Genomic DNA, 12,749 nt, shown 5'->3' with positions numbered 1-12,749 from the left:
CTAGCAAGGAAAGTGCAAGCAGGCAAACAGAGTTTCTGTGTGTCTGGAACAAAAAGGAAAATTATCGAAATCAGCTAGGTCTCCTATATTTGCTGATATAATCTTAAAATATATTAAATCTTAAAATATATTTAAAAAATAAGTGTGCTTACAGCATTGGTGCCTGCTATATACACTACTAAGGTAATGATCAATACTTAATAGTAGCTAGTTTTTATTAAAGACTATTTTCTAAGAATTGTTCTACCTTATGTCCTTACACTGACTATGTAAGCTTGGTACTGTACTGTATTGTAATATATTATTATTATTAAATAGATGAGCATATCATGGCATGGATATAGTAAGTAATAAGACTTTAAACATAGGTATCCTGGCATCAAAGCTTTCCAGTTTTGTTGAGATGTTGTTTAGTTATGATAAAATTACAGGCAGCAAGATGGCTCAGTGTGCTTGTCGCCAAACCTGACTACCCAAGCTCCACCTCTAGGACCTACGACATGGAAGGACAGCACCAGTTCCTTAAAGTTCTCTGACTTCCACATTCAATACCATGATATAGCTGCACTCCACCCCACCCCCAAGCACCCACAAAGCAATGTTTAAGAAATTAAGTAATAACATTAACTTCCATGTCACGTTGATGAATTTTCATAAATGTATGCAGTCAGGTAACTCTTGCTAGATTATGACATGTCTAGGAACATTTCCACATAAGAAGTCCTCTCTGGTCTCTTTGTTGTTATTCTTTCTCTTTCCTAACCTTCACTCCTAGCAAACGCTGAACTATTCCTAAAACACCACATAAATAGAATCGCACCCTGCGATGACTGGCTTCTTCCGCTTAACATAATGCTCTAGACCGTCATACCATACTGTAAGTGTTAATTGTTTGTCACGTTGAGTTATGGAGTAGCATTTCATCAACGGGATAAACCACCTTTTGTTTGTCTCACTAGATGATGTTTTGACTTGCTTTTGAAAGATACGCATATTCACTGCATATGTTAGAAAGACTTTTTAAAATTACTTTTGGGTATCTCTCAAAAGAAGGAATTGTAAGAGTAAGTGGTAAATGTGTGGTTAATGTTTAAGGAAACCACCACAGGGTTTTCTGAGGTGTTTGGGGAGACTTAATTTGCCTCACTGATTGAGAGGTTTCAGTCTGAGGTCACCTGGGCCTTTGGTGGCACAGCACACCATGGTGGGGACATTTGGCAGAGGAATCCTGATCATTCACAGTCAGTATGAAGCAAAGAAAAGAGGGGAAGGCTGTCCCTTCACGGGTGCATCCTGAATGACCCTATCACCACTCTAGAGGCAGTGGGGCCTGGGAAAATGGAGTCAATAAAGGAAGTGGGCTAAAATCTTCCACCATAACCAACTTATTCAGAGCATCAATTTGTACTCTGAGGGTTAAGAAGAGTCATATAAGTGTACATTCAAAAGGACAGGCTGCACATGGTGGACAAGCCACATGTGGCATAGAGACAACAATACCCAGTTGTAATGAATACTCTGAAGTAAATTCACTCTTATCTGTTACACCTTGGAGGAGTACGAAAACATTTCAAGAACAATTCCAGAGGGCACAAGACTCTTATTTTCTTGGAGGTTTTGTTTTGCTTTTTAAAAAGCACTCAAAATTCTCCTTGCACAACTCCATTCTTGGACCATGTTCCAAAATGACCCTGGTTCCTTCCACCAGACCCCTCCTCCTAAAAGTCCTACCATTTTGTAGTAGCACCAGAGGCTGAGGACCACACTTGAAATACTTGGGCCTTTCAGGAATATTCTAGATCTAAACTATAGCACCTTCTCACTCGGCATACATGAGTTCTCTAGTTGTTTCATACACTACCCAACAGCTGGTATTGTTAGTCATATTAAATCTTACCCACACTGGTGGGCGTATTATCACATCTTATTAGGCTTCAATGTGCAGTTAAATGATTAATGACATGAGCATCTTTTTGTGTGTTTGTTTGCTACCTATGACTCATCTTTGGTAGTTTGCTAAAGTCTTTTGGCCATGTGAGAGTGATCTTTTACCTATTGAATTATAGTAACTCTTTACATATTCTGAGCATTACTTCTTTACTGAAACAGGCTTTGCAAGTATTTTCTTTGGTCTGTGCACAGTCTGTGCTTGTAAACGCTCCCTGTATTGACTCTCAGTACAAATTGGAATGATTTTGACGCTTTGATGGTCAATGGCTCCCTCCTACTGGCAGTTGTGGGGGCTACAGGGATGAAAACATCAGGCAAGCATGCTGAAACATTTTGTCCAAACATCCAATAACCACCTTTTTACTAATTAATCTCTTCTATTCTGATATAGACTAAACATTCCTCTCAGATGTGAAGAATTGAGATTGCTGATATCATTACCTCTGAACTCCATCTTTACCTTGATTGAAAACAACAAGAAACCTCCAGCTCTGTATAAACACTGCCCTGGACAACTTATCTTAAGGCATCTTGTTTTTAAGTAACTGGGGAATCCCTTGTGAAGGAAGACAATTTCCAGCACTCAGAATCAGAAATGAGTAGATGTTACAAAAATTCTACTCCTAAAAGGGTCATCCACTTTGCTGATGGAGACACCATGGAAGAATATAGCACTGAGGAAGAAGAAGAAAGAGAGGATCAGAACTCAACATATGACATTGTAAGCTCATTGTATCACTATCAATGGGAGGGTGGGGATAAATGACAGATTGAGCTAGATAAATTATATAGAACATATGGTTTTATATTAAGCTTTTGGTCTCCATGCTTACTCTTTAGATCGCATCTAGTTGGCAGATAGCTACTGGCTAGTTAGTTTTCTCATTGATAAGAGAGAAAATTAAACATTATAATGCATTTTGAAATCTATGCAAGATTCTCCAGTCGCGACTCCTGATACTATTTGTTTAAATGTTATCACAGTTATTTCTTTGTTACGGTTGAGGGCACAGATGTCGTCGTGTGCATGGTGCGCCAGAAGACAACCTGTGGGAGTCAGATCTTCCTCCCCCCGTGTGGGGCCTGGGCGCTGAACTCGGTTTGTCAGGCCTGGCGGCACATGCCTCTGCCCTCTCATTAATGATCCTACATTGATTTCTCTCTATTTTTCAGTCTAAACTTTCATGGGAATCGTACCTCTGGATTTGGGCAGGACGAGTCACTCGCAATTCAATTTCTAGTAGGTACTGCTAAGGTTTGAGTTTTCCTTTTTTTCTTTCTGTACTATGTATTAATTGACTCCCCAAGTTTCACCAAGACAGGTGAAACTTCCAGCTGTTCCGTGTACTTCCTAGGATTCAGAAATGCCAACCTGATCACTTCTAAGTCTGTGTTATCTGTCGCAAAGACATGGAGCCTCACCCTCCAGGCAGATCCATCTATCCGCCTTCTGCTTTTCACTCTACAATATGTTATGAAAAGGATGGGATTGTCCCTCCCATGAAACTTGAACACCCCGACCTTCCACCATGGTGGAAAACGTGCATTCTTTGAAGGCTCAAGCCGTCTGACTGGGTATCTCCATTACTTTCAGTTTTAGTGTGACTGAAAGACTCACTTCCTGATTGTTGTCATGGAACCCAAGCCAATCCGACTTTCACACTCTCTTCAGGTCTACTCTGTAAGTCAGTTTCCTGCGCCACCCCATCCTCAGCCCCCATACTGTTCTTATGATGGCAGCTGTGAACAGGAACTGCAGTTCTAGGCCCATTTGCTGATCCGCGCTCTTCACTGAACATGGAACTGCGTGAGAACAGAGATGGTTAGCACATCTTTTTCTTATGGTGGCCCAAATTTTATGCTTTGAAAGTTCCTGCCATCATTTTAGTTACCACTCTCAGAGCTGTGCAAAACCAATCCACACTCTTCTTTCATGGGTCAAAGATTCAAACAGTGGAAGCCAAGAGTCAATCCTTCTTGAGTTTATTCTTATCTCCACAAACCTTCAGGGTTAAAGAAAAGCACATACGGCACAGTTTGAAGCTCCCTCATCACGGTTGCTCACTATAAACATGAGTCGTCTTGGCCCTGCCCACAGATGGAATAAGTGGCCTGCATGATTTCTTACAGCGCCTAGAGTCTGACTTTGTTTTACTTTCATTTGTTTTCTTCTGAACTCAATTGGCAAATGTCTTATGACTCACTTCCTTCCATTGTGCCTGCTTGTGAATGTGATCGTGAGAAAAAAAAATTACTTTTTAGTTGAGTATTCTGAGAAAATACAAAATGTGGCTTTTATAAACTCATCTCTACTCCTCCACTAAAAAAGCATTACTGACTTCCCACTGCGTGCCCTGCGCTGAGCCAGACGCTGCAACACAAAGACAAATGGCGATGTTTTCATGGGATTCAATTTCCAATGAACAATACAGACCAGCAAACGTGCCCAAAACTGTAATTTTCAGGATAGGAGCAACCCAGGCACTAGAGACAGGGAGATGGGAAAACTGACGTAAAGAGAAAACCCCAAGAGAGCCATGAAGGTCTGACTAGCTGAGACAAGCTTGGGGATCAAAACAGTGATCAGGGAGTCTAGGCTATCCTAAAAGCATGGGGCGATTCGGTCAGTTGGACTGAGGCAGTGGTGGGGGACAACATACGTCTTCCACAATGGTGGAGCGACAGTCCCATAGAAGTCCCACTAGGGATCCAAATCCAACCCTGATCATAACACACTGACATAAAACAAAAACAAAAACAAACCAAAACCAAAACCAAAACAAAACAAAACAAAAAACCCAAAAGAAAACCACGTAGCTTCCTATGCTTTAGTTAGAAAAGGTTGATGTGGTCTGGATGGAAGGAGCCATTAGAACTTAGGTTTCCTGCCCGAGCTCCAGGTCAAGTAAAAGATACAAAAGTCTATGAGATGAGAACATGGAGGAACCATCTGCACTGGTTTTCAGGCAGGGCTTTGACTTAAGATGGTAACATTTTTCTGGGCATGGTGGTGCAGTGTAAAATGAGCTTTATTTATTTGCCTGTTTCAATTCTTGTCTGGGAGGTTTACTGCCTCCTTTTGCTAACTTGGGCCTAGTCCTGGAAGCTTCTAGCCTCTGTACAATCGAACCCAGGCCTAGAATGTTTTCAGCCTCTGAGGCTTACTGCTTAATAGCACAACCTTTCTTGTTCTTTCTGAGCTCAAAGCTGGCTGGTTCAACTCACCTGCTCTGGCTCAAACTCCTCTCCCAGCTGACTTATTCAATCTGGCTTCTCTCTTGGCCTATGAATTGTTCTGCTTGGCACCAAACAGTAGCAATCTCTTCTAATCTACTGGCTTCTTCTCATTCTCTGGCTTGTTCTGTCTTTACCTGTGTTCTTTTTCTGTAACCTGTCTCTCTATTACTGTCCTAGTAAAACAGCCTCCTCTCCCCCCCCCTCTCTCTCTCTTTCTCTCTCTCTCTCTCTGCATTGCCCCTTAAGTAGCTTCCCTTTCCTCTCTTCGTGAGAGTTGGGCATATCCAATTCTGTCAAATCTTTCCCTGATTCATCACCTTTTCTGCTACTCAATTAGACATTATTTTAAAATATGGATGCTTCCTTCTACAAACTAACTGTATCTTTATTGTTTGGGATTAAAGGCAAGTACCACCATGCCTGGACCTATGCTTTTCTTTACCTGAAACTTGCTTTATACCAGGCTAGCCTTGAACTAAGATCTGCTTGCATTTGTTTCCTGGATTAAAGCCATGTTGTTATTCCAGTCAGATCGCCTGTGCGATCTAAAAGGTCTTTGGATGTGATCTCTTGCCAGAGCAGCCATGTTCTGAATTAAAATTCCTCACAGTGCATGCCTTGGGTCCTGGCTATTCTAGAGGCTCATCGTGGTATAATGGGCCATTTGCAAACAAGTTTAGACTCTTAGCATCTTGGCTAGTCATTAAATTCAGCTCCCCGAGTGCTTGTTCTTCCTTCCAGCTTGTGAATTCCTTGGTGAAAGATTTGCTGCTCTCTTTGGTCTTACTGAACCCAAATGCCAGGATGTGCTAAATGAGTATCGCAGAGCACGCAGTGAGGTAGGTGAAGTCCTGTTGGGGGCGCCAGGGGCTCTGAGACAAGACAGGTAGTTTGCCAGTTACATTTCTGCTTGCTCTGACTGGGCACTGGCAGAAACAGATCAAGGAAGGTGGGCTCATTTAGATTCACAGGCTGATAGGCTCGTGATAGCAGGGAAGGCTTGGTGGCCTGCGGCCCACACCTGTGGGAGTGAGGCTGTTTACACCTAGGTGAATCAGGAAATAGAGCAGGAACAGGAAGCTGGCTGATTACCCAGCATCCTGCTTCCTTCTTCTAGCTAGGCCTTTCACCCCCAAGTCCTCAAGTATCTACCATCTCCTGAAACAGTACTGCCTGCTGGAGACCAAGTATTCAGATACATGAGCCTCTAGGAAATACCCAGACGGCAACCGTATGGAGGAATGTTTTTCACCTAGTGATCAAGCCCTCCGATTGCACTGAGCTCCCGTGGGCATGCTGGCTCACGTTTCCCATGCCTCTTGTTTTGCAGTAGTCCTTAGTATCTCCTCGTCCACGAGATCAGGATTTCATAAATCGAGCAGCAAAAACATTGACTGTGAAGCTTATAAAAAGCAAAGCTACTTACACGGGTGTCTCTACGAGTCAGAGTTCAGAGATACTTGGTTGTTCTGTGAAACTTTTCTCTTTTCCTCCAACCAGGATGGTGACAAGGGAAGTGAAGGGCGTGGATCAAAGGCCCAGGATGCTGAGATTCCTAATGAAAAGTGTCACCTGGGAGCTGGCGGCCAACAGTATGGAGCCATTGCTTCCAGAGAAGGCCCGGCTGCAGAGTCCAGCTCATAATGGACAGCAGAGGCTCCCTAAGCTTTGTCTATTGGTTACCATGGCAACAGCACAATAGGCAACACTTCCTAGTTTGATCTGGTTCTAAGCCCATGAATGAATTTTCAAGAATTTAAGGGTTAGATGTAACAAGAAAAGTGATTTTAGATACTTTCACAATATAACAATTTATTTTAAGTCCCAGTGATAAAATTCTGTCAGCACTGACTTTGCCCAACAGCAATGTCTTATGGAACTTTGGGTCTGGCGGTTTTGACTGACATTTCTTATGATGGTTCTAGGGCCCAGTTTAAAAAAATAAAACAGACAAATCTAAATTTAATATATAATTTCCCCTTAAACATATGTATTTCCATACAGCTATCTGAATTGGTTGGGGCTTATTTTGCTGTTGGCAACTGCATCATTCATTACCTCTTTAAAGATCATTATCAAAGTCTTTGAGAGTTCCATTAGAAAAGCAACAATTGAGAGCTAGAAGTATGTGTCTTCATTTCCTTCCCGTTGCTGTGATAAAGTCCTTTGACAAAGGCAGCGTAGGGGTGAGGGTATTTATTTTAGCTCACAGTTCCAGGGCACAGTCCGTTATGGCTGGGAGGTCACAGCAGCAGGAGCCTGAGGGAGCTAACTGGTCACATGACGTGCTCAGTGAGAGGAGGGCAGTGGAGGCCTGCGTGCCAGTGCCCCGCCAGCCCTTTCCTTTCCATCAGTCTGGGAACCAGCCCATGGAAACGGTAGCAACCACCTTCAAGATGGGTCTTCTCCCCTTGTTAGGCAGGTTAAAAGCATCTCCCACAGACACGCCCACTGGGCGCCCTCATCTACAATTCCTCATGGAGACTCCCTTCCCCGGGTGATTCTTGATTGTGTCAAGCTAATGATTAAAACTAGCCACAGCACTTTAAACAGATTTTTTAAAGGATTAATTTACGTATATGGGTACTTTGTGTGCACATACATCGGGCACCAGAAGATAGCATCAAATAGTCTTGAGCTGCCATGTGGGTGCTGGGAATTGAACTTAGGACCCTCAGAAGAGCACTAAGTGATCTTAACCACTGAGCCATCTCTCCAGCTCCCTTAAACAGATTTTTAAAGTTCATTATCAATGAATTTTTCAAACATTGGAAAGAAAGGTTGGGGATGTTAAACAGGAAAACGCTTGCCTAGGACAGGCCTTGAGTTTAATTTTTGACACCACAAAACAAACAAAAAATCAAACCCCAAATCCTAAAATATCAGACATGGAAATCCTAGTACTCCTGAGTTTAATTTTACCTCTTCAATTAGCTAACTATGTGATTATGAGGTGTCTAGATATATGATCTATGGTCTCCTGCTTTGGAAAATACACATGGCATTTATGTCCTTGTGGGTTATTATCAAACAAAATGAGATAATGTATGTGAAAACATCTTGAAACTATAAACATTCATTGTTCACACTTAATTAATAGCTGCTATAGACAGTCACATTGTCCATAGTCACTCCAACATCCATGCCTCCTGGACATGGCATCCCGGCCAGATGTAGCCACATGAATGATGTACCACTCTTACATGGAGCAAGGGAACCATGCAGCAGAACCTGGGAAACTTGCAGGTTCATGAGCCACACGGACATAATGTGATTAAAATAAGATCCCCGAGAGAAGCAGGGAGCTGGAGTTCATTTAGTATGAAATCAAGGACAGAGTGGGAGTGGAGGGTGTAGTTAGTTGGATATGCCAGCATAAGATCACTCACAAACAGATGGTTCCAAAGTCTTAGTTTCTGAAGCAGTCGGTTACTTCTTTTTCACAGGGATTCCATTGTCAGTGCTGCTGCCTACCCTGACAGTCAGTCTCCACGTGCTGGCCTGGTGCGGCAGGCTTCCCTGATCGTTCTTCCAGCTTGTTCCAGCCCAAACAGAAGCTCAGTGGAGAATTAAGCACTGCCGTGACTATCTCCACTGAGAATGGACTCTGTCCCCGCTGCTTTCGCTTCTCCCACTAAAGCACACCATCATATAGCTATAATTAGCTGTAGGTGGAAGGTGACCCTTAAAGAGCCTAGAAGGGGAATCACTTTATTTTGGTGGCACAGACGGGGGTGATGGGCCAGTGAATTAATACGATCCTTTCTTGTTTCACCTTTGCTGACTCTATGACCCCTATGTAACTTACTTAACCTCCATGTTTTCATGTCTAAAACAGGTTTGAACTAGCTTATATAACAATAAGGTATCTCACAGGCTCTAAGGTCAGATAAGTCTCAACAGTGTCTAGAACAAGCTGAGAAAAAACTACCAAAGCAGGTGCTCCCCATCCCCACCCCCATCTGTCCTGCACTGGAGGCACAAGAACACTCTAACATTTTTCTAACTCCTCTGATCAGTGACTGGTGTTCTGGACCCCCGCCCCGACTCCAAACACAGAGGAAATAGCCCCTGTGTCAAACCCTAATTCAGTTCCTGTGGCCAAGGAGGTAGAGACATATCATAGTAACATAGTTGTGGTGCCTTTTTCTCAAAGAAGGTGATGTTCAGGAAAAGGGACTAAAATGATCTCAGCAGATAACACTGTGAATAGTTCTTGTGACAATCAAGGGAAACCTCTCAGCCATAATTAGGCACTAAAGTCACTGTCGATGATAATGTTTAATATTTGTAATGTCTTGAGTTGACTGGGCCCAGGTTAAAGACCATCTGTGATGCAGTTTCAGGGAAGTCAGCCCTTGAATGCAGTTCAGGGGAGGGGGAAGGGAGAGGGGCATCATAGAATTCCACAAAAGGCCTGAGGGGAATAATGTGTCTAGGATGGTGATTTTTTTTTTCCTCCTTTTTGCTGCCTTCCTGCTTGAGCTTAGAGCCTTGTTTCTTTTTCTGTTTCTATGTTCTTGGCCTGGGTCTTGGTTTACTCACTGCTCATCCCAGGCCACTCTCAGCCCTAGTCCTGGGGCTTAGGTCACTGCTCCCTCCACCCCCACCCCATTCTCAGGCTTTTGGACTCAGAGTGATTTGTTTTGCCACCAAATTTCTTGAATTCTCAGGATGTAGTGGCAAACTGTGGGGTTTCTTGGCTTCTGTGATCAGGTGAGGCTTTCCCCGTTAATCTATTTAATTCCCCACAATACCTACCTACCATATATCCATCCCATCGGTTCCATTTCGCTGGAGAAACTGATTACTAGACAGTTGAATGAAGATCATCCTTTCGCGTTTGGATGGTTTGCCCTCACTACGCAGTCTTAGTTCCTTATCTGGCGCGCTCTGTTAGTTCAGTTTCAAGGTGAAGTAACTCTGAGTGTTTGTGGTATAGCTCAAGGGGCTGCATCTCCCACATCTCACAGCTAAGCATCAGTCAGAGCAGCCTCGGGTGTCAGGTCAAAGCAAAAATCCATGCTTGGTTTATTCACTCTTCTTTCAGAACAAGCTCTAGTGGTTTGTTGTGTTTTTTGTTGTTATTGTTTTGTTTTGTTTTTCTTTTCTAATAAAGCTATTCACTTACCAAATAAACACTTGTTGTGGTTCTAGGAAACTAGGCTTTGGTGGTTTGAATGAGAATAGTCCTTATAAAACTATATGTTTGAATAGAATACTTGGTCCCTAGTTGGTAGAACTGTTTGGAAAGGCTTAGGCGGTGCGGCCTTGTTGGAGGAGGAGTGTCACTGGGGGCAGGTTTTGAGGTTTAAAATGCCCACTCCATTCCCAATACACTCTCCCTCCCCTCCCTTTCCCTCTCCTTCCTTCTGTCCCTCCCTCCCTCTCCCTCTCCTTCTCTGTCCCCCTGTCCTTTCCTACCTTTCCATCTCCTTCCCTCTCTCCTTTTCTCCCTCCTCTTCCTCTCTCACTGCCTCTAGGTTGTGTCTCAGGATATACACTCTCAACTATTGCTGCTGCCATGCCTCTGCTCTGCTGTCATGAACTTAACCCCCTTAAACCCTCTGAAACTGTAAGCCAATTAAACACATTTTTTCGTAAGTTATCTTGATCATGGTGTTTTATTGTAGCAGTAGAAAGGTAACTGAGACATAAACCAGAATATGATACATGGAGAAGCAAATTCTGTCCAGCAAACATTACACACACCACTTAGATTTCTTTTCTATGGGAAGAGCAGGGAGTGCTTTCCCTGGTGGTCAGCGAGCATTTGCAAATCAGGTGAACCATGAGACTGATATGACTTCTCTCCCTCTCTCCCCAAAGCCAGCTGCTATGTTGTGAGGACACTCAGGCAGTACAGTGGGCTCAGTGTCAAAACCACAACCTCAGGGCAACAGTTCAGGGATGGGGCCCCAGAGAGGATTAGGTCTTTACAGTGGGTCCCTCTTGGAGGAGATGTGTGCTTGTACAAGAGGGCAGAGTTAACCAGTTATGTGTCTACCGTGTGGATTTTTTCAGATACTGACCATGCTGATACTGAGATATTTCTGGCTCCCAGAACTGTGAGGAGTAAATTTCTGGTGTTTATAAGTCTTCTGCATTAATCTAAAATTTAAATGACTTTCTGATTATTAGTATTTTAGATTATTTATCCACATATTTTATTGTGTGTAACTTAGGTAAATTGAGGTTAATTTGCTGATGATTGAGATGCCTAAACCTTAACCTTCAGAGTAATGATTCAGAAGTGTAAGATGATCAGAGAAGCTCTTTGATGGATGCTCACAGGCATCTATCCTTTATCACCAACATAAATCATTCAAGTGCCTTTCCCTGAATGAGCAGTCCTGCCAAGAAGAGCTGAGCCTTTTCATCTTTGCAGGTTGCTTGGGTGACGATGCCCTTCAATTATCCCCATAAAATTTTCTATCCCCTGCCAAATTGCGCCACTTCCAACTGTAAGATATAATTACTTTTATACCAGCGGCAGAGCGAAGCCAGGCATTTTTAACCATTAACCATTTTTGTCCCCATGCACCTTACAGGGTTTTGTCATGAGCTAGAAAACTTAGCAGGCACCTTTTTCAGCAAGAGATGGAGAAGCTGTGGAGCTCTTTGGGGAAACAACTTGTCTTTTGCCTTGAGAATGAGAGGGCAAGAGGGCAGTCCTGTTAGATCTTGATTATACACGTGGCCAGTATTTTCATTAGGAAAAATTACTTGAGAGGAAATGGATATCATTTTTCTAGAACAGGTATTTTTATCTGTTTTCTTCAAGGCTGCCCTCAGGCTAGTAATGGAATCAAAATTTTATTCAGAATTGGGTAAATTTCTGTAGAAAATGTTGTCTCATATTGAATATTCATGATAGTTTTTGGTTACAGTGAAGGAAGCTTATAAGTCTCATCATCTGAATAAGATGTCATCTTCTCACAGGCGACTTGGCTCCTAAGAATATATTGATATTGGCTAAACCTTCATCTTCAAACTGTAAGCAAACTGCTTTCTGAAATTGTATATAGAGCTATTGATGCAAATTTGGAGCAACTATCTGAAATATCTACTTTCCTTATTGGCTGCTGTGACCGTTTTTTCATTGAGGCATCTTTCTTCTTGAAATGATCATCCTAAGTAGCCTAGGCTGGCCTTCAACTCAAGATCTTTCTCCCTCTGCTTCCTAAGTGGTGGGCCGCTAGGCCCTAGTTCCATGTATCTTGACAAAGATCCAGGACCCAGATTTTTTGGGTAATGATTTGGGTGGTAGAGATATTCTATAGATAACGGCTAACTGTCTATAGTCAGTTAACTCTAAATAAAAGTAGTTATGTTCTGTAATCTGGGTGGGCTCGGACAGTCAGTAGAGGTTTTTGAGGAGCAAAACTAAAGTTTGGAGCGGGGGGAAGCATGCAAGTGGACATGTTGTCAAATTGCCCTCTAAATATTTCCGTGTGTGCTTTCAGGTTACCTTTGTGCTCAGCCTTGGTTAGGAGGGCTGCCTTTCTGCAGTGGGCATAGCTAATGAAGAGACTCACAACTAGTCAAAATGCTGACAAGTT

At 42.8% G+C, this 12,749-nt stretch overlaps 1 protein-coding gene across 1 annotated transcript; it reads left to right on the top strand.

The window, feature by feature from the left end:
- The first annotated feature begins 379 nt into the window (after positions 1–379).
- On the top strand, positions 380–10,885 carry Fam177b (family with sequence similarity 177 member B). Its single transcript, XM_021657803.2, has 4 exons — positions 380–2,671; positions 3,124–3,190; positions 5,929–6,026; positions 6,688–10,885. The coding sequence occupies exons 1-4, from the start codon at positions 2,546–2,548 to the stop codon at positions 6,829–6,831; spliced, it is 435 nt and encodes a 144-aa protein (XP_021513478.1). The 5' UTR covers positions 380–2,545; the 3' UTR covers positions 6,832–10,885.
- The last annotated feature ends 1,864 nt before the right edge of the window (positions 10,886–12,749 follow it).

Source organism: Meriones unguiculatus, chromosome 11 (genome assembly GCF_030254825.1).
Source record: "Meriones unguiculatus strain TT.TT164.6M chromosome 11, Bangor_MerUng_6.1, whole genome shotgun sequence".
NCBI classification, from domain to species: Eukaryota; Metazoa; Chordata; class Mammalia; order Rodentia; family Muridae; genus Meriones; species Meriones unguiculatus.
This window is presented reverse-complemented; position numbering and strand designations above follow the sequence as displayed.

Coding starts and splice junctions, on each gene's coding strand:
- Fam177b (XM_021657803.2), top strand. CDS start 2,546: ATGAGTAGATGTTACAAAAATTCTACTCCTAAAAGGGTCATCCACTTT. Junction 2,672..3,123: donor AGAACTCAACATATGACATT/GTAAGCTCATTG, acceptor TCTATTTTTCAG/TCTAAACTTTCATGGGAATC. Junction 3,191..5,928: donor CACTCGCAATTCAATTTCTA/GTAGGTACTGCT, acceptor TCTTCCTTCCAG/CTTGTGAATTCCTTGGTGAA.